Here is a 20,186-nt window from a genome sequence, read left to right on the forward strand (position 1 = left end):
TCTCGCCTTCGCATTACATGCCCATGTAAGTTCTCTTCTTGATTTCGCCTTGGACCTCATTAACTTACGTTTATTTCCTGATCCACTCTGATTCCTTCTTGTCTGGTAACGCTACACCTATAGTTTTCTATTAAAAAACTCGCTGCGTTGGCATCAATTTAAGCTGAACCCTTTTGTTTGCCTCAGCGTTTTTGCCTCTTTGGCGAGTACCAGTAAGATGCAGCTGTTCTACACATTTATCTTGAGGGATACTGTTAAACTGTCATTCCTGGTCTGAGACTACCTACCAAATTCACTGCGCCCCATTCTCATTATCCTAGTCATTTCATTCTCGTGGTTCGGATACGCTGTCGCTAGCTGCCCAAAGTATGTTTAATCCTTTACCCCTTGAAGCACCTCGCAGCCTGTCGTAAACTGCTGTTCCCTTCCGACGCTGTTGAGCATCAATTTTAGTTTAATGAATATTAATTTTTGTACAACGTTTAAGCGCGTTACCTAGCTTACTTCGCTAGTGGGTTATGTGAGCTACAGATACAAAATTGCCGATACTTCAGTCAATCACAACAACAGATTCAAGGTCATCGTGTCCTCCGACCTGTTCTGTATATAATGCCTACTTAAACGGAGAAAACGGCGGGTTCAGATTTATTGGCCATTTGACACATGTGAGCTTGACTGAGCATTTAGTTTGCCTTGCGTTTTCAGCTAGCATACTGGCTCCGGGTATTTTCGCAGCTCCCTTGCGACCTTGTTGACGATGGCCCCCTATACATGGTGTGATCGATGACGTGATCCGCCGCTTCTGTATTAGCGAGCTTAAACCTGTACTCGGAGTTGTCGACGGCCTTACTTTGTGGCTCTGTTCTATAATTTCAAGGCACAACCTCTATGAGTTGAAGGAATGAAACGCGTTATCACGCGCGGATGCCGATCACCGTGTCCATCAAATATAAGATACTACACAATGCGGGAGTTCACAATAATTTATTATGTATCTTCATTGCTGATTACTGGTATGATATTTATTTGCGTTGCCCGCAAGTTGCCGGAAGAGCAATGGGAGCACTACTTTCTGGAGCGTGTTTCACCGGTAGAGGCCCAGAGCTTGGTGAGGACAGCCACAGCCTTGGCCAGGCATTCGTCCTGCGGCGTGGGCACGGGTGCAGTGTACGGCGGCCGTTGGTGCTGGTGTTGGCGTTGCTGCTGGTGTTGGTGGGGAGACGAGTACACTCTGGTTCGCTGAGCGACCACAGGAATGGACGTCTGGCCCATGGCTTCGTAGAGCCCCGCGAAGCTGGCGAGGCACGCGACGCGGACAGCACCCCCGTGCGCGTAATGATTGCCGATTGAGAGGCTGGTCTCGAGGTTCGCAGCCTGGAAGCCGTCCCTGTGGGTTTCGACCGTCGCTTGTGCCTCCGTGTCGTCCACGAGGCGGTCGTCGATGAACAGCGCCAGCTTCGGGGCCGGCCTGGCACGGCTCGAGGTGCAGTTGAGGCGCACTGTCTCTCCCGCCTGGTACGTGTGCCGGTCGGTGGTGATGTGCGGCCTCATCTCTCGCAGTTCTGGCCGAGGACGAAAAGGGAGAACAGCGCATATAACAGGTTGAACAGCGGGGCTGACGGGTGCATGGTCTGCAGATGAAAACAGCATTCACGCAGGACGGAGCAGAAGAAGACAACACTGCGTTGCTGTCCTTCTGCTCCGTGCTGTGTAAGCGCTGTTTGCCCTCGTGAAATTAAGCAGACAACTCATCGGAACGCTACGACTGCATTTACGTTACAGCGAGAGAGACAAAGAGAGAGAGAAAGTGGTAGAGAGAGAGCAATTCAAGACTGAAAACGGCACGAAAAACGGGACAAGATAGAGAGAAGAAACACACACACAGCACCGAACTTACAACTGAGTGTATTTCATGCGAAAGCGCAATAAATACAGGAATTACACATAAAATAAACTAAAAGAACACCATGATATAAGATTGGTACTATTGCAGGTCAAAATCTAGAAAGGCTATCTCTTTTCTCGATAAGCGAAGAGACCGCACGCTCAAGCACTTTCCACCTCTCATGTGGATGACACCTTCGTACAGTTCTCGTTTTTGTTGGCTTGCGTGCGTGCGCAGCACTTTGCTTTTGTTGAACTGAGGAGTGCATTTGCATGTTGTCACATGCTTGGCGAGTGTGATCCCTCTGCCTGCTCTGACATCATTAGCTTGCTCTCTTAATCTGTCATTTAAGCAGCGGCCAGTCTGGCCAACATAAGTGGCACCGCATGACAGAGGGATTTCGTAGATCACCTTGCTTTGGCAGTCAACATAAAAAGATTGCGGGACGAGGCGGTGTGCGTGTAGTGTTTTCGGCACCCAACAAATTGCGCAGGTTGTGCAGGAAAGTAGACGGGGTAGAGAAAAAGCGAGAATCCTGCAGCACTAAGCACATGACGCAATATGTTTTTCGCGCCATTTTCAGTCTTGAATCATGAACCAACTGGCCAAACAATCCTCCCTTTTACAGAGAGAGCAAGTAGACGTGAAGAACATTATATCAGCATGCTGAGTACAAGCTGTTTAAATTTTGGCATTAAAAAAGTGCAAAAAAAAGGACACAAGAGAGGTGGACAGGTCGTCCTGTCCACCTCTCTTGTGTCCGTCTTATTTTGTTGCGCTCTTTTATTACCAAAAGTATGCACAAACTAGGACAGTAACAAGTTATAATTGAGTACTGTTTAAATTTATGCTCAATGATGGCCGGGAAAAAAAGCTGCCAAAAGGTGCTACTGACACCCAGAATCGCCTAGAACTGCACGTCTGGTGCAGAACCAAGCGTGCGAACATAGTTTGATTGACTGATTGTAAAACATTTTATTCGCCGGAAAGAGCTTGATAAGAGGTCGCGTCAAGTGGTCGAGAGTACATAGCTCTCGACGACTTTGTCAGCCCACTCCACCGCCAGAACTAGCGTTCTGCGGTCAGAGCTAGTCAGCACAGCCTCCCACCGCTCAAAAGAAGGAGCGGTAACTAGACTACCCGGAGGTGGCTCTATTTCACAATCCCACAGGATGTCATCGTAGCTGGCTCGTTGGTCGCAGTGTTTACAGTTTGGGTTGCATAGATCCGGATAAATGTGCTCGAGGAGTGATGAGGTGCGTATCGATCTCGTCTGCAGACGACGCCACGTAACCTATTTCTTTAGTCAGGCTTTTGTCCAGAGGGCGGAAAGTTCTCTCTAGTTTAAAATGATTGGTTAGATCATGCTTTAAGGTGAACGCTGCAAATTCGTGAGGTGCGCCACTGACTCCCTTTCGAATTTTGCAACGGCAACAACGCAATGACACGTGGCACGTGCAGAAGGTGCATTTTTTATCACGAAAAAATTTCTTCAAGGTTTATGAGCCATCAGTCAGAGGCTAATATACTATTCCATACGCATCGCAGCTGCATCTGTCCTCTTCTTAGGGATGCTTTTAAAGAGTGTATTGTTTTATAACGGCAGAATATTAGCCAAATCAGCACTTTGAGGTGGTTCTGAGTGTGCTGTTTGCACTCTAATTTTAAAAGTCGCTTTTCAGCTATCGAGACAGATGTTGCAAGCGGCGACAAGGACATCTTTATTCCAAAAGAAAAAGACTTTGGAGATGGCGTAGGTGGTTTTGAGCACTGCAACGACACTTTATGAAGCTTTCGTTTTAGAAAAAAGATCTTTCGACAATGTACTTATTTACTTTTTTTAAATTTTAGTGAATAAACTGTTTTCGCATACGATTTTTCCACAAATAGTAAGCTAGGATGATGCGCAATGAGGAACGGCTTGAGACTGAAGCCGGTCGAATTGCGTGAATGTCGCTTATGCAGGGCACGAGGATTACTACACAGTGTGGGTCTCCCTGGGAGAGACCATTGTCCTAGGAACTTTCAATCAGCTTTTCCGCAGAGCTTTAAGCACAAAAAACGTCTGCGAAGCGCCGCAGCTCACTACCGTAAAAATTCTGCGGTCCCATGCATGCTGCACTTAGTACTACTGACTGTAATGCTTCAGCTAGCTGAACTCGTGCATTTATTTCAGAGAATAAACCGTGTTACAACCGTTTAATCCGAGTTGGTTAAAGCTGAACTGACTACATTCAAATCGCGTCAGACTGCACTCACGAGGATGCGGCAGATTTTCTATAATATTAAAGCTGAAACTTTGCTTGTGGTTTAGTTGGCGCCGAAATTACTTAAATATATGTAAGTATGAATACTTTCTGAGGCATTATATGTTAATTTGTGACTGGAACGTAGTGTATAGTGTTGACGATAGAGGCCGAAGCTAGGGCAGTGCCAAAGCGTGCACTCACGTACGGAAACAAAGAGCACCGTCACTGAAATCATGCCATATCTCTCCAAGGGCCGCTCTTTTATATCTGCGAAACGTTCTATACTATGTTGTTTACCAAATATTTCTCAATAAACGACATAGAAAGAGGCAGAGGGAACTTCTTGGACTTCACACAGAGTGCAGTCGCGCAGATGGTGCACCATTTGATTTGCCGCATCCACGAGCGTCGCCAGCTACAATGTTCGCCACTCCGGTTGGCATGGGACACGCCCGAGTGGACGAAGCACCCAGCAGAAAGCGACGGATGAAGGCAAAGAAAGAGGCGCAACCTTTGCTCGCATATGTCTGGGATGTCAGGCTGCAGTGAAGATGGGCCCACATCAAGTACGTGCCTGACGTCATCGACCGGGGGACCAATGAGTGCTGTAGGCACGCACACTAGCAAGAAGGTACGGGGCTGCTGTCCATATGCTTACCGGAGACAGTGAGCATCTTCTCGTCCTGCACCGTGAGGAAAGGCGGTGCGTCGGAGCTGGCCTCGCAGCGGTAGGTGCCTGCACTCAGCGCCGTCAGGTTCGTCAGGTACAGGGAGGAGTAGTTGGACTGCAGCATCTGCGCCACGGGAGGAAGAAAGGGTGACGGGCATATCACCCTACCGGCTTCGGTGTCACCTAAATGTATAGCAGTGACGCGCAATAACAAAAGTTTGGGGGAGTATCGCTTATGACACATGCAGCATGGATCATGTGGATGCGTAATAAAAAAGAACAAGCTGTGTGTCTCGCAATGGCGCATGTGCTCTCCTCCTCAGCACAGCTCTGCTAATGCTTTTGGCTCAGAAGGGAGCCTGCCAGTTGTTGAGGCTCTGTATTCGCCGTAAGCTACCACAGAGATTTTAAAAACTCTGGTGTACTAAAATAATGACCGTAGAGCCAAGTGGAGAGAACATTGTTCTACCAGAATGCAACATGCAGTGTTTGCTGGCGCTCTCGTTCTATGCGGATGTTGAGACCAAACAACGTGCGTCCGGCCCCTTTCTTCGTTTCAATAAAACTTTTACGCTTTCCAAAAACGCGTCAGGACCGGATCACGTCTCGAGCGTTTGTTTCATAAATACGCTGTTCTCGCAAGAAATGGAAGCAAGTTAATACAAAGACTCTAGCATGCTTGACAACAAACCATGAAAGTGTTTTTCCAACTGCACATCCTCATCATTTGCCAAATTTCATTGCGTGCGTGCTGGCTGGCACGTGCTCTGATGGTGCCTGCGAAGATTTCCCCTGAGCCCTTTACAATGCATTAGAGCTGACTTACATCGACGGTGACGCCTTTCACGGTGAACAAGTTTCCGGGGGGCCTGGTGTAGGGCACAAACCGGTACAATTCCGTGTCGTCCTTGTACCACTTGAAGCTTTGCACGGGTACATCATCGAGGTCGTGTCGGCAGCTGAGGCGCACACCTCCACCCAGGACACCGATGGGAGGTTGCTCCATTGCCAGTGGTTGTTCTGCGAAGTGTTCGTTCGAGAAAAAGATCATAAGACGAACTATAAAATAAACGCAACCAGCATGTGCGCACACGTTATTGGCATTTTATTTAGAAGGAGAAGAAATATTAGGATATCTGTGGGATTCTTATTTGATCTCGAGGCGGCGCTTACCGCGTCTAGCGTGAGGCAATATTATTGAAGTGCTAGTACTTCACTTATCCTTTATTATTGCAGTACAGTCCTAGACAACAACAAATTAAGTAATCTAAGAAAGCGAGAAGGAAAGCCTTCGAAGTAAACATCAAAACGAAGATAAACATTTTATTCTAAGCTTTATAGGGCACTACGCGGCTGCACATAGCTTGCTTGCGCGATGCTTTTTTCAAAAAAAAAAAAACACGCTGGACTGAAGCGGAACGTTTTTGCCGCCGTTAAACTTGATCGATTCAATACATGTGCTCAGTTATCTGCGTTACAATAGGTAAATGGCCTTGCAGTGTGCATTATAAACCATATGGCCCGAAGAGTTTCGACCAAGACTGCACGTGGGAAGCAGAACGGAGCTCACCCGTAATTCGGAGGTCTGCGTCGTCTGACTCCGTGGCGAATGAGGGTGCGTCGGCTAAAACCTCACACCTGTACCTTCCGGAGGCGCTGTGCTGTACGTTGTTCAGGACCACCGAAGATTCGCCGCTTTCTGCTTGCTGAAAACACATTTCGTAGTTGGAAATACGTGGTGACTGAGCCCAAATGGATATTTGAAGCGACTGTGAGGTGCACCGAATTCGCTGTCCTGTTTCGGAACCACTGAATTTCACTCGAGGTGCTTCGCTGTCTCCCATAAATTGTTACTTACACTGTTTCCGTTCGCGAGCCCGTCGTACAAAATATTCAATCTTCATAGAGGTGAGATTGCACTTGAATGTTGTTTACTGAAACGCGATTATTTCGTTAGTCAATTGTTTTAGGGGAACTCTCCTAGGTGGAGTAGATTTGTAATAAGGGAGTAATTACTTGTTGACATCCACTCGAGCGCAGCCATACGGCTACAAATGAAAGCCGTATTGCTTTCCTTTGTAGCCGTGCGGTTGCGCTCGGGTGGATGTCAGCGAGTAATTACTCCCTTATTGTTAATTTCTTTAATGGGCAATATTTCGTGATTTCATTCGGGCCGAGGTCCCGGAACAATTCGCTTCACTGATTTCTTATCGAATCGTTTGAGAAGGCAGTTTTTCTGTGACAGTGAACGGAAATAGTTTTTGCGATGACATCTTCTCTGAGAGAGCTTCCTTAGAACTTCTATTTTAGAAGCGAACTTCTATTTGTCAGCCAGCAGCCTAAATTTACAGCTTTATATCCTCGTTGTATTCCGCACTTTGGAAAGCTGACTACATGAATAACTAGCTTTGTGTGTTAACTTTTCTTGAGCACAAATCAGCAAGTGCTGGCGCATTTTTTTTGAGTTAATGGAAATTTTTCTTTCATCGTGATTTGATACTCCTATACTGAATGACATATTTTATTGTAAAACGCTGGCTTGTTAGCCATTAGATAAAATGTAGAGAAGACGCAACACCCTCATACCGCATGGTACCAAGGAAACTTATAGGGGCTACTCGTTACCTTCTTCCTTGTCGGCAAGTGGCCGCACAAGCGCTTCGGTTCGCACCTGTTTATATGAAACGAGTGAGCTGCTGTTTACGGAATGTTCTTGAGAATTGTTCTTGGGTAAAAGGGGAACGTACGGCGCTTTTTTGCCCCTCTCCACTGACGGACCTTATTGAATGAGAAATTGTTTTTTCTAACAAATTTGAAAATGGTAGCCACGAATTAAATTGCTTGAAGAAGCGTGTCTTTTCGACCACAAAAACTTATTTTCCACTTGACCGTATCTGACCCTGCTGGAGATGTCAGTGATTAATCCTCCTCTCAGTAATTGGACACGTGACCGCGTTTTTGAAAATGAAAAAGTAAACTATGCGACGGCGCACTGCGAATGGCGGAAGTTGCGCTTACATTCACGGTGAGCCCCTTGATTTTGAAAACTTTCTTGGCCGGTCTGTCCCCGGGTGAAAAGCGGAAGAACTCCCGCCGGTCCTTGTACCACCGGACGCTATACAGGGGGTCGTTCTCCAGGTCGTAGAGGCACTCCAGCTTCACGGTGGACCCTCGGGTGGGCCTCGACGGGACGTTCACTTCGATCATCCTCAGGGCTTGAGCTGGACTCGTCGTACCTGTGGAGAGGCCGATTAGCACGTGCTCGCTTCCGCACCACTCGTGTGAGCTAATCTACCTGAAAGTTCGTTCATGAATAGTTACGTTCGGATGCACGCGCAATTATACAGGTGAGCCATGATTATTTTCTGCCATTTTAATCATACCATATTGTAATCGATGTCCAGAATGCGATATAAGAGTAACGCCAATGCTTTTTATACAGTTTTGTTCTTACGCAGGTGAGTTTTTGTATTGTATAACCTTGTTAATTAAAATTCGATTAGTTACCGGTATACTTCAAATAATGTGCATTGAAAAGATCCCCTTCATTCGAATAAAGTTTCGATTTCCTTCAGGTTGGAGTCGTCGAAAGTGGACTGTATTAGATTTTTTTTTCGGTTTTCAAAGGCCCCTAGAGTAATGCTATCGCGCTAATTTCTCCCGCTATGCTAAAATAAAGCTGCTGTATTCAAACACCAACTCGTTGAATACTTGTAATGGTAGCACACACGCACATGCTGCAACCCAGACGAAGACAATGGCGGAGATGGGACGGTGCCAGCCTGGTGGAGGCTCGGCCATTTTGTTCGAGAAGAGGTTCCAGTCTCCGAGTAGAAGAGGCTGTCTGCGAGAGCGACAGCATGGCTGGCTTTATTTATAACAGGAGCAGCGCCCGTCGTGGGCACAACGTCGACGCCTTGGGTGACGCGTCCCCGATGCAATTGCACGCGCAACACCGGAGATCACTCGGCACCGCGATGTTTGTCAGACATACTGCGCAGCGGCAAGCGCGTGAGAACGAGAAATGGTCGCGGCTCAAGGATGACGCGGAGCGTGTATGAGAAGCTGCATCTCGTCTTAATTTTTCTTTCTTCCATCTGGCTCGCAATGTAGCCTCGAAGACGCTGCTTATGGCGTGCCTCGAGACTTAATTGCTCAAGCAAACACGCGTGGAGGGCTCACTTGCACTGCATTCTTGAGCGACGCGTTCGTGCAAGAGGCTGAGCTAGCTCTTGCGCCTATGGTAACGCAACACTGCTAGTAAACACTGGGTGGTTTAAATAGACAATAATATATGCTGTGTAGACCGGTAGCTTGTTAGCACTGGAGTCTTTTACACGAAGGTCTGCAGAGTAGATTTATCCTACGGCGGTTGTTATCGACGTCGTGTTGTGAACGTATTAACCGGAGAGTGTTTGGCATAGGTGAGGGCAGAGGTGTGTACACAGATGTTAATATACATACTCTAGAGAGAAAGCTGCGCATTCAGCCCATGCATCTAAATTTGCAATGAGCGATTCAATTAGCCGACTATTCGAGATTGCCAGCTACTAAACCGCTTGCTGTTAAATCTGGCGACAAAATGAAGTTTGAGCCTGGCAACGTAGCCGGATGGAAAATGACACGTGCTGTGCAGCTGTAAACAATGTACAAGCAATTTAAGCGTAGTACTCTTAGCATTTCAGATGGTGTAGTACACACCGAAGGCGCGTATCTACTGTTAATTTCTTCAACTGATGCTTTCTTTGCATCCCGTAGTGATATGAAGGCAAATATTCGAGTAATCTCTCGTCGAGTGATCTGCACACAGCGTTTTTCCTTGTGCCAGTGGAGCTCACAAAGGTGAACTGCGTTTCAGCGTCCGAGAATATTCCTGTTTGATATAAGGAACAAGTGCGTTATCCTAGAAATAAAGCGGTGACTACGTGACCAATAGATCTGGCTTTCTGTCTAGACCCTGTTCGCTCTCAGATTTAGCGGGTATCAGGATTCTCCTTCTTGGCAACCTTGTGTACCCTGCTATTTGGCGTATTGTTGCCAGGTTCTAAAGCTCTAACATACTCACACTCGTGGCCCCAAAAAACGCTGCACGTAAGGAGGTGCGGATGGGTCAGCGCAGTGCGCTTCTCTGCCGAAAGGCGCTGACAAAAAGCCTCCTCCGCTACACTCTGGGGCGTGGACGGTCTCGATAGAGTGGCCGCCATTCGATGCGACCGCCAGTATTGTATCGCGACATTGTTGCTTGCTTCGGCGCGTGCCGCGCTGTAGACGATCACACGAATAATGTTTGTGGACCATATTCACACCCAGACTTGGCGGCCGGCATGAGGCCCCTGCGTGGCATTCCTGTACTGGCAGAATGCCAATGATGCCGACAGCCGAAATTCTGTTACAGTAGAGAGTACCAGAATCGGGTGACCCTGTCGGATAGCTGGATAGGGTATTAGTGGGCGGCAATGAGCATGCGCAGAACGCTAACGCCTCCTTGGGTTTTTGGGTTTGCGGGCGAAGCTAACCTTACTGACTGACTCACCGACCGACCGACCGACCGACCGACCGACTTACCAACCGACCGACCGACCGACCGACCGACCGACCGACCGACCGACCGACCGACCGACCGACCGACCGACCGACCGACCGACCGACCGACCGACCGACCGACCGACCGACCGACCGACTTACCAACCGACCGACCGACCGACCGACCGACAAACCGACCGACCGACCGACCGACCGACCGACCGACCGACCGACCGACCGACCGACCGACCGACCGACCGACCGACCGACCGACCGACCGACCGACCGACCGACCGACCGACTTACCAACTGACCGACCGACCGACCGACAGACCAACCGATCGACCGACCCACCGACCGACAGACCGACTGACCGACCGACTTACCAACTGACAGACCGACCGACCGACCGACCGACCGACCGACCGACCGACCGACAGACCGACCAACCGACCGACTTACCAAATGACCGACCGACCGACCGACCGACTTACCAACTGACCGACCGACCGACCGACCGACAGACCGACCGACAGACCGACAGACCGACAGACCGACCGACCGACCGACAGACCGACCAACCGACCGACTTACCAAATGACCGACCGACCGACCGACCGACCGACCGACCGACCAACCGACCGACCGACCGGCCGACCGACTTACCAACTGACCGACCGACCGACCGACCGACCGACCGACGGACCGACCGACCGACCGACCGACCGACCGACCGACCGACCGACCGACAGACAGACAGACAGACAGACAGACAGACAGACAGACAGACAGACAGACAGACAGAGAGACCGACTTACCAACTGACCGACCGACCGACCGACCGACCGACCGACCGACCGACCGACCGACTTACCAACTGACCGACCGACCGACCGACCGACCGACCGACTGACTGACTGACTCACTGACTGACTGACTGACTGACTGCTGACTGACTGACTACTGACTGACTGAGAAACTTTATTTCGTCCTTTGTCACCTGCGCCTCCTTTATGCCTGCGGACTTCTTAATCTCATCCGCCCACCTAACTTTCTGGTGCCCCCTGCTACCGTTGCCTTCTCTTGGAATCCAGTACACTACCCGTAAGGACCATCGGTTATCTCGCCTTCGCATTACATGCCCATGTAAGTTCTCTTCTTGATTTCGCCTTGGACCTCATTAACTTACGTTTGTTTCCTGATATACTCTGCTCCCAGCTTGTCTGTTAACGTTAAACCTATAATTTTCTAATTAATAGCTCGCTGCTCTGGCCTCAACTTAAGCTGAACCCTTTTCTTTGCTTCAACGTTTCTGTCCCATAGGTGAGTACCGGTGAGATGCAGGTGTTATGCATTTTCATCTTGAGGAATAATGTTAAACTGCCACTCCTGATCTGAGCGTACCTACCAAATGCACTCCAACCCATTCTCAATATCCTAGTCATTTCGTTCTCGTGGTTCGGATCCGCTGTCGCTAGCTGCCCAAAGTATGTTTAATCCTTTAGCACTTGAAGCACCTCGCGGACTATTGAAAACTGCTGTTACCTTCCGAGACTATTAAACAATAATTTTAATTTACTGCATATCAATTTTTGTACAACGTTTAAGCGTGTTACCTAGCTTAATTCGCTAGTGGCTTATGTGAGATACGGATATAAAATTGCCGATACTTCAGTCAATCACAATAATAGACTCAAGGTCATCGTGTCCTCCGATTTGTTCTGTAATGTCTACTTAAACGGAGAAAACGGCCGGTTCAAATTTTTTGGCCGTTTGGCACACGTGAGCTTGACTGAGCTTGATATCTGCCTTGCGTTCTCGGTCAGCATACTGGCTGCGGCTAGTCTCGAAGACCTCCTTGTGACCTTGTCGACGGCGGCCCCGTATACATGCTGTGATCGATGACGTGATCCGCCGCTTCTGTATTAGTGAGCTTAAACCTGTACTTGGAGTTGTCGACGGCCTTACATTGAGACTCTGTTCTATAATTTCAAGGCACAACCTCTATGAGTTGAAGGAATGAAACGCGTTATCGCGCACGGATGCCGATCACCGTGTCCATCAAATATAAGATACTACACAATGCGGGAGTTCACAATAATTTATTATGTATCTTCATTGCTGATTACTGGTATGATATTTATTTGCGTTGCCCGCAAGTTGCCGGAAGTGCAATGGGAGCACTGCTTTCTGGACCGTGTTTCACCGGTAAGAGGCCCAGAGCTTGGTGAGGATAGCCGCAGCCTTGGCCAGGCATTCGTCCTGTGGCGTGGGCATGGGTACAGCGTGCAGTGGCCGTTGGTGCTGGTGTTGGCGTTGCTGAGGAGGCGAGTGCACTCCGGTTCGCTGAGCGACCACAGGAATGGACTTCTGGCCCATGGCTTCGTAGAGCCCCGTGAAGCTGGCGTGGCACTTGACGCGGATAGCGCCTGCACGCGCGTAGTGATTGGCGACCACGAGTCTCGTCTCGAGGTTCGCAGCCTGGAAGCCGTCCCTGTGGGTTTCGACCGTCGCTTGTGCCTCCGTGTCGTCCACGAGGCGGTCGTCGATGAACAGCGCCAGCTTCGGGGCCGGCCTGGCACGGCTCGAGGTGCAGTTGAGGCGCACTGTGTCTCCCGCCTGGTACGTGTCCCGGTCGGTGTTGATGTGCGGCCTCATCTCTCGCAGTTCTGGCCGAGCAGCAACGACGTAAAAGGGAGAACAACGCATGTAACAGGTTGAACAGCGGGGCTAACGGGTGTGTGATCTGCAGATGAAAACAGCATTCACGCAGGACGGAGCAGAAGAAGACAACACTGCGTTGCTGTCTTTCCGCTTCGTCCTGTGTAGGCGCTGTTTTCCCTCGTGAAATTTAGCAGAGAACTCATCGGAACGCTACGACCGCATTTAAGTTAGCACGAGAGAGAGAGAGAGAGAGAAAGAGAGAGAGAGAGAATATAGACAAGATAAGCAAAGGGATTAACAAGTACTGCGCACAGATTGCGCACACTGGCGTGCACTGGCGAGTTCGGACGAAGGGTCGAATTTCAGGCATTTTATACACGTGTTCAAGTGCAAGCTGTTTAAATTTGTTGCTGGCATGCTGACCACAGAAAAAGCTGTCAAAGCTGCGAAAGGGTTCTGCTGGTACCCAGAACCGTTTATAAATGTCCACGATGTGCGCGGAGGCATGCGCGCGAGCATAGTTTTAAGGAGAACGCTACAACGACTCGCGAGGGGCACCACTACTTCGTCTTCTAATTTTGCGAATGAGACAACGGAATGGCAGCTGGAACGTCGAGAACAACAATGTTTATTTTTTTTTCAAAACGTAACTATATGAGTCTTAATGAACGTCACTTGTTTAAGTTTAATGAAGCATCGATCACTGGTCAGTATACACTTCCATGCGCACAGTAACTTCACCTGTCCTCTCCTTAGGGACGCTTTAAAAGAGTTGATTGTTTTCTAGCTGCAGGATATTCTTTTTCTTTTTTTTATTTCCAAATCGCCACTTTTCGGTGGTTTCGAGTGTGCAAAATGCACTTTACTTTTCATATGTCTCTCTTCAGCTACTGAGACAGATGGTATAATTGGACGACTAGGACATGTTTCTGCCCAGAAAAGGCCACGTTGGTGCTAATGGCGATGGCTGAGCGTTAGACTTCAACTTCTCGAGTGGCGAAGTGATGTGAGATGATTGTGATGACGCTTAATGATTCTTTTTCTCGAGAAAGATCTTCGAACAGTATATAATTCATTTTTCATATATACATATACTAATTCATATGATTCATAAACAGTGTTTCGCATATGCTCTGTGCGCAAATAGTGGGCTAGGATGATGTGTATAAGGAAAAGCTTGGACGTTAGGTCAGTCGAATTGCGGTATCTTCGATTATGCAAATCGCCAGTATTGCTAAAGAGTGTGGGCCTACCTGGGAGAGACCAATCTCCTTGGAATGTTCAGAAAGCCTTTTCCGCAGAGTTAGAAGTATAAGAAAGTTTTGCGAACTGCCGCAGCTCTCTGCCGTAAAAATTCTGCTGCTTCATGCATCGTAATATTGACTCCCCCCCCTATATCATGAGTACAATAAAACGTGGCAGTGAGTCACAGTGCCCTAGTCAAGCGCGATTTGAAGGTTATCTCGTTGGTTTCTTCCAGTCTTCGTGTGAAAAGTGAAAATAAACAACGTTAGAGCAGTTTAATTCGAGTAGGCTAAACCCGAAAAGTTCACCTTCAAATCGTATCGGACTGTACGCATATGGATCCGGAAGAATTTTTGTAATATTAAAGATAAAACTTTTTCCTGTGTTTTGGCGCCAATTTTTACTCATATATCTAAGTATGAATACTTTTTGCTACTGGAATGGGTAGAGATTACGATAAAGGTAGACTGGCAATGCGTGCGGATACAAAGAGCACCATCACTGAAGGTAACTCATGCCAGATGTCTCTGAGGACCACTCTTGTACGTCTACGCAACGTTCTACGGATTATCTTCCACCAAATATTTGTCTATAACCGACATAGAAGTGGCAGAGGGAACTTCTTGGGCGTCACACAGTGTGCAGTCGCGCAGATGGTGCACCATTTGATTTGCCGCGTCCACGAGCGTCGCCAGCTACAATGTTCGCCACTCCGGTTGGCATGGGACACGCCCGAGTGGACGAAGCACCCAGCAGAAAGCGACGGATGAAGGCAAAGAAAGAGGCGCAACCTTTGCTCGCATATGTCTGGGATGTCAGGCTGCAGTGAAGATGGGCCCACATCAAGTACGTGCCTGACGTCATCGACCGGGGGACCAATGAGAGCTGTAGGCACGCACACTGGCAAGAAGGTACGGGGCTGCGGTCCGTATACTTACCGGAGACAGTGAGCATCTTCTCGTCCTGCACCGTGAGGAAAGGCGGTGCGTCGGAGCTGGCCTCGCAGCGGTAGTTGCCCGCACTCAGCGCCGTCAGGTTCGTCAGGTACAGGGAGGAGTAGTTGGACTGCAGCATCTGCGCCACGGCAGAAAGAAAGGGTGACGGGCATATCACCCTACCGGCTTCAGTGTCACCTAAATGTATAGCAGTGATGCGCAATTACAATAGTTTGGGGGAGTATCACTTATGACACATGCAGCATGGATCACGTGGATGCGTAATGAAAAAGAATAAGCTGTGTGTCTCACTATGGTGCATGTGCTTTCCTCCTCAGCACAGCTCTGCTAATGCTTTTGGCTCAAAAGGGAGCCTGCAAGTTGTTGAGCGTCTGTATTCGCCGTAAGCTACCACACAGATTTTAAAAACTCTGGTGTACTAAAATAATGACCGTAGAGCCAAGTGGAGAGAACATTGCTCTGCTTGAATGCAACACGCAGAGTGTTTGCTGGCGCTCTTGTTCGAAGCGGACGAATAGGCCAAACAACGAGCGACCGGAGCGGACTATGGCGGTCCCCAAATCCCAATTTATCGCTCGATAACAATTCTTTATCGTGAAACTGGCGGGTTGGCCCCTTCCTTCGTTTCAATACAACTTGTACGCTCTCCAAAAGCGCGTCAAGATTCGATCACATCTCGAGCGTTTGCGTACAACTAAATACAGAAATACGCTATTGTGGCAAGAAATGGAAGCAAGTTAAGCCAAAGACTCGCGCACGCCTCACAGCAAATCTTGAAAGTGCCTTCTAAAAATGCACCTCTCAAACGGGGCACATTCATCTGGCATTGAAATATTTGTTAATGTTCACTGCACACGTTCTGAGTGGCTCGTGCTCTGATGGTGCCAGCGAAGATTTGGCTGGTGCCCGTTACATTGCAGGATAACTAACTTACGTCGACAGTGACGCCTTCCACGGTGAACAAGTTTCCGGGGGGATTGCTGCGGGGCACAAGCCGGTAGAATTCCATGCCGTCTTTGTACCACTTGAAGCTGTACAGGGGCACGTCACCAAGGTCGTGTGGGCAGCTGAGGCGCACACCTCCACCCAGGACACCAATGGGAGGTTGCTCCATCGCCAGCGGCCGTTCTGCGAAGGGTTCGTTAGAAAACAAAAATAACAAAAATCGATGAAACGAGACGAAAAAAACGAACTCTAAAAGCGAGCACAACCGGTAGGTGTCCACATTTGAAATCGCAGGATGTCTATGGGATTCTATTTATATCTCGAGGCGGCGGACACCGCGCCTAGGGCGAGGCAATAATTATTTCAAGGGCTAGTACTTAACTGATCTTCGATTTTTGCAGTACAGCCCTTGACAATAATAGATAAAGTAATCTGAAAAGGCGAGTAGACAGGCCTTCGAAGTAAACATCAAACTGAAGATGAGCATATTCATTTAACGTTTATAGAGCTGTACGTGGCAGCTCACAGTTTGCTTGCGCGTTGCCAGTTTCCCAAACCACGCTTGAATGAAGGAGACCGCTGTTATCCCCGTGAAAATTGAACAATTCAAAAGCTGTCCCCAGTTTTCTTCGTGACACGAGGTAGATGGCCCTGAATGTACATCCTAAATCATATGGACCTAATATTTCTCAACAATACTGCACATGGGTCGCAGAATAAAGCTTACCCGTAACGCGGAGATCTCCTTCGTCTGACACCACTGCGAATGAGGGGGCGTCGGTTGATACCTCACACCTGTACCTTCCGGAGGCGCTGTGCTGTACGTTGTTCAGGACCACCGAAGATTCGCTGCTTTCTGCTTGCTGAAAGGACATTTCGTAAATGCAAATATGCGGTGACTGATCTCTAATAGATACATGAAACGATTGTGAGGTGCACCGAATTCGCTGTCCTGTTTCGGAACCACTGAATTTCACTCGAGGTGCTTCGCTGTCTCCCATATATTCTTACTTACACTGTTTCTGTTCGTGAGCTTGTCACTACGACAATTGCAACCTTCATACAACTTTATTTAACATATTTTAAAGTTCCACAGATCTCACTTGAATGTCGTTTATTGGAACGTGTTAATTTCGTTAATGGCCAATAACTCGCGATTTAATTCCGGGCCGAGGTTCTGGAACAATTCACTGCACTAATTTTTGCTCGAATAGTTTGAGAAATCAGTTTTTCTGCGACTCGGAAATAGTTTTTGCAATGATTTCTTCTCGGAAATAACGTTGGTTGCAGCATTTAACCTTAGGTCGACATTTAAGACTTCTCGTTTAGAAGCGATATTTTATTATTGGATAATGGAGGTATTGAAAACAACCACTTGTCTTGCTTTAACGCTTATTCGCCTCACTGCATTTTATACTTTAGAATGCTGACTGCAGCAATTACTGGTTGTTTTTTATGTCAACGTTTCTTGAGCCCAAGCGAGGAAGTGGGTGCGCAGTTTATTTTTTATTTTTAGTGGTGACAGATTCTTGTTTCTTCGCGTTTTCCTCTGATGTGGGGGCATGGCATATTTTATTGCAAGGAGTTGACTTGCTAGCTATTCGGCAAAAGGCAGGGAACATGCAATATCCTCATACCACGGCGTACCAAAACGAAAGAGGAAAAGCTATAGGATCCACTCTTTCTCTTCTCCCGTGTCGGCAGGTGCCCATGCAAGCGCTTCAGTTCGCCCACAGTTATCTGAAACGGGTAAACTGCTTTTCACAGAATGTTCTTGAGCGGCGTTCTTTGGTAAAAAGGTACGCCTGTCTCTTTTATTTTTCCCTCTGCACTGACTGAGCTTGTTATACTAGGAAGTCGTTTTCCTAGCAAATTTAGAAACGGAAGCCTCCAATTAGCTTCGTTGCAAAAGTGTGCCTTTTGAACCATAAAAACTTATTTTCCAGTTCACCGTTTCTGGCTACGTTTCGGTCGTGACATCGGCGCTTAAGCTGCTCACAATAGCTGGACACGTGACCGCGTTTTTTAAAATAAAAAAGTAAACTATGCGACGGCGCACTGCGAATGGCGGAAGGTGCTCTTACATTCACGGTGAGCCCCTTGATTTTGAACACTCTCTTGGCCGGTCTGTCCCTGGGCAAAAAGCGGAAGAACTCCTGCTGGTCCTTGTACCACTTGACGCTATACAGGGGGTCGTTCTCCAGGTCGTAGAGGCACTCCAGCTTCACGGTAGACCCTCGGGTGGGCCTCGACGGGACGTTCACTTCGACCATCCTCAGGGCTTGAGCTGGACTCGTCGTACCTGTGGAGAGGCCGATTAGCACGTGCTCGCTTCCGCAGCACTCGTGTGAGCTAATCTACCTGAAAGTTCGTTCATGAATAGTTACGTTCGGATGCACGCGCAATTATACAGGTGAGCCATGATTATTTTCTGCCATTTTAATCATACCATATTGTAATCGATGTCCAGAATGCGATATAAGAGTAACGCCAATGCTTTTTATACAGTTTTGTTCTTACGCAGGTGAGTTTTTATATTGTATAACCTTGTTAATTAAAATTCGATTAGTTACCGGTATACTTCAAATAAAGTGCATTGAAAAGATCCCCTTCATTCGAATAAAGTTTCGATTTCGTTCGGGTTGGAGTCGTCGAAAGTGGACTGTATTAGATTTTTTTTTTCGGTATTATAAGACAGCTAGAGTAATGCTATCGCGAAAATTTCTCGCGCTAGGCTAAATTAAAGCAGCTGTATTCAAATACCAACTCGTTGAATACATGTAATGGTAGCACACACGCACATGCTGCAAGCCAGACGAAGACAATGGCGAAGATGGGACGGTGCCAGCCTGGTGGAGGTTCGGCCATTTTGTTCGCGAAGAGGTTCCAGTCTCCGAGTGGAAGAGGCTGTCTGCGATAGCAGCGACATGGCTGGCTTTATTTATAACAGGAGCAGCGCCCGTCGTAGGCACAACGTCCTTTGGTGACGCGTCCCCGATGCAATCGCACGCGCAACGCCGGAGATCACTCGGCACCGCGATGTTTGTCAGACATACTGCGCAGCGGCAAGCGCGTGGGAACGAGAAATGGTCACGGCTCAAGGATGACGCGGAGCGTGTATGCGAAGCTGCATCTCGTCTTAATTTTTCTTTCTTCCACCTGGCTCGCAATGTAGCCTCGAAGACATTGCTCATGGCGTGCCTCGTGATTTAATTGCTCAAGCCAACAGGCGCGGACGGCTCACTTGCACTGGATTCTTGAGCGTCGCGTTCGTGCAAGAGGCTGATATTAGCCTTGCGCCTATGGTAACACAACGCTTCCAGTAAACAGTGCGCGTATTAAAGAGACAGCACTACTCCCTTTCTAGACAGACAACTTGTTAGCACTGGAATCTTTTACACGGAGGGCTGTGCAGTTGGCTCTACCTAGGTCAGATGCCATCGGCGCCGTGGTGCTATAGGCGTCCACGGAAACTGGTCGCTGGCAGCCTCGCCCATAAAGCACTGCCTACTGATGCACCAATGAAATTCCTTCGAGATTCCAAACGATATCTGAAGAAAGAGCTGTAAGTCATTTCAAAACCGTGTTCTGCCCGCCAGACTAACCCTGTGTGACAAAGGGACTAAGTAGGTCTGAAGCCTCTCTACTACTGGGCATACGCACAGGTTCTGCTCGAACTCCAGCGTGCATGAGTAAGACAGGACTGACACCGTCTCCGCTATGTTCCTCTTGCGGTGTTTGTTGTGATCTACATTACCTAACGTGTTGCCCCGATCACGGCGCGGGGTGGTGGGTTTTGCTCGCGTTGCTCAAGAGAACAGGGATGCCACGTGGTAATCCGTGTCCCACTTTCCAGGATACTGAACTGAACTTCATATGATGACAGCGCCAGTTTAATACTTGTGAGAGCTTGTGTGCTTAGCTAGGTCAGGTGTCTGTCGCAAACTCTTGCCTTTAACAATTTTTTTTAATGTGTTGTGGGGGTGTAACAATTTCTGTGAGATTTAGCGAAAATTTAAGGGATCCCACCTGTAAGCAATAACAACTTC

The 20,186-nt window shown here is 48.3% G+C and overlaps 2 protein-coding genes across 2 annotated transcripts; both read right to left on the bottom strand.

Moving 5' to 3' along the window:
• Positions 1-947: 947 nt before the first annotated feature.
• On the bottom strand, positions 948-8,649 carry LOC144128749 (muscle M-line assembly protein unc-89-like). Its single transcript, XM_077662406.1, has 6 exons — positions 8,539-8,649; positions 7,823-8,040; positions 6,375-6,510; positions 5,631-5,824; positions 4,793-4,928; positions 948-1,562 (listed from the first exon to the last, which is right to left on the bottom strand). The coding sequence occupies exons 1-6, from the start codon at positions 8,603-8,605 to the stop codon at positions 1,066-1,068; spliced, it is 1,248 nt and encodes a 415-aa protein (XP_077518532.1). The 5' UTR covers positions 8,606-8,649; the 3' UTR covers positions 948-1,065.
• Positions 8,650-12,420: 3,771 nt separating this feature from the next.
• Positions 12,421-19,055, bottom strand: LOC144128751 (muscle M-line assembly protein unc-89-like). Its single transcript, XM_077662408.1, has 6 exons — positions 18,939-19,055; positions 18,222-18,439; positions 16,865-17,000; positions 16,127-16,320; positions 15,175-15,310; positions 12,421-12,996 (listed from the first exon to the last, which is right to left on the bottom strand). The coding sequence occupies exons 1-6, from the start codon at positions 19,003-19,005 to the stop codon at positions 12,530-12,532; spliced, it is 1,218 nt and encodes a 405-aa protein (XP_077518534.1). The 5' UTR covers positions 19,006-19,055; the 3' UTR covers positions 12,421-12,529.
• Positions 19,056-20,186: the final 1,131 nt, after the last annotated feature.

This window comes from Amblyomma americanum, chromosome 4 (assembly GCF_052857255.1).
Source record: "Amblyomma americanum isolate KBUSLIRL-KWMA chromosome 4, ASM5285725v1, whole genome shotgun sequence".
Classification (NCBI taxonomy): domain Eukaryota; kingdom Metazoa; phylum Arthropoda; class Arachnida; order Ixodida; family Ixodidae; genus Amblyomma; species Amblyomma americanum.

Excerpts from the sequence above, each read along its gene's own strand:
- LOC144128749 (XM_077662406.1), bottom strand. The coding sequence starts at position 8,605 with ATGGCCGAGCCTCCACCAGGCTGGCACCGTCCCATCTCCGCCATTGTC. Across the intron at positions 6,511-7,822 it reads TCAAGGGGCTCACCGTGAAT|CAAGCAGAAAGCGGCGAATC; the intron begins GTAAGCGCAACT and ends ATGTGTTTTCAG. Across the intron at positions 4,929-5,630 it reads TGAAAGGCGTCACCGTCGAT|ATGCTGCAGTCCAACTACTC; the intron begins GTAAGTCAGCTC and ends CCCGTGGCGCAG.
- LOC144128751 (XM_077662408.1), bottom strand. The coding sequence starts at position 19,005 with ATGGCCGAACCTCCACCAGGCTGGCACCGTCCCATCTTCGCCATTGTC. Across the intron at positions 18,440-18,938 it reads CTTCGTCTGGCTTGCAGCAT|GTACGACGAGTCCAGCTCAA; the intron begins GTGCGTGTGTGC and ends GCCTCTCCACAG. Across the intron at positions 17,001-18,221 it reads TCAAGGGGCTCACCGTGAAT|CAAGCAGAAAGCAGCGAATC; the intron begins GTAAGAGCACCT and ends ATGTCCTTTCAG.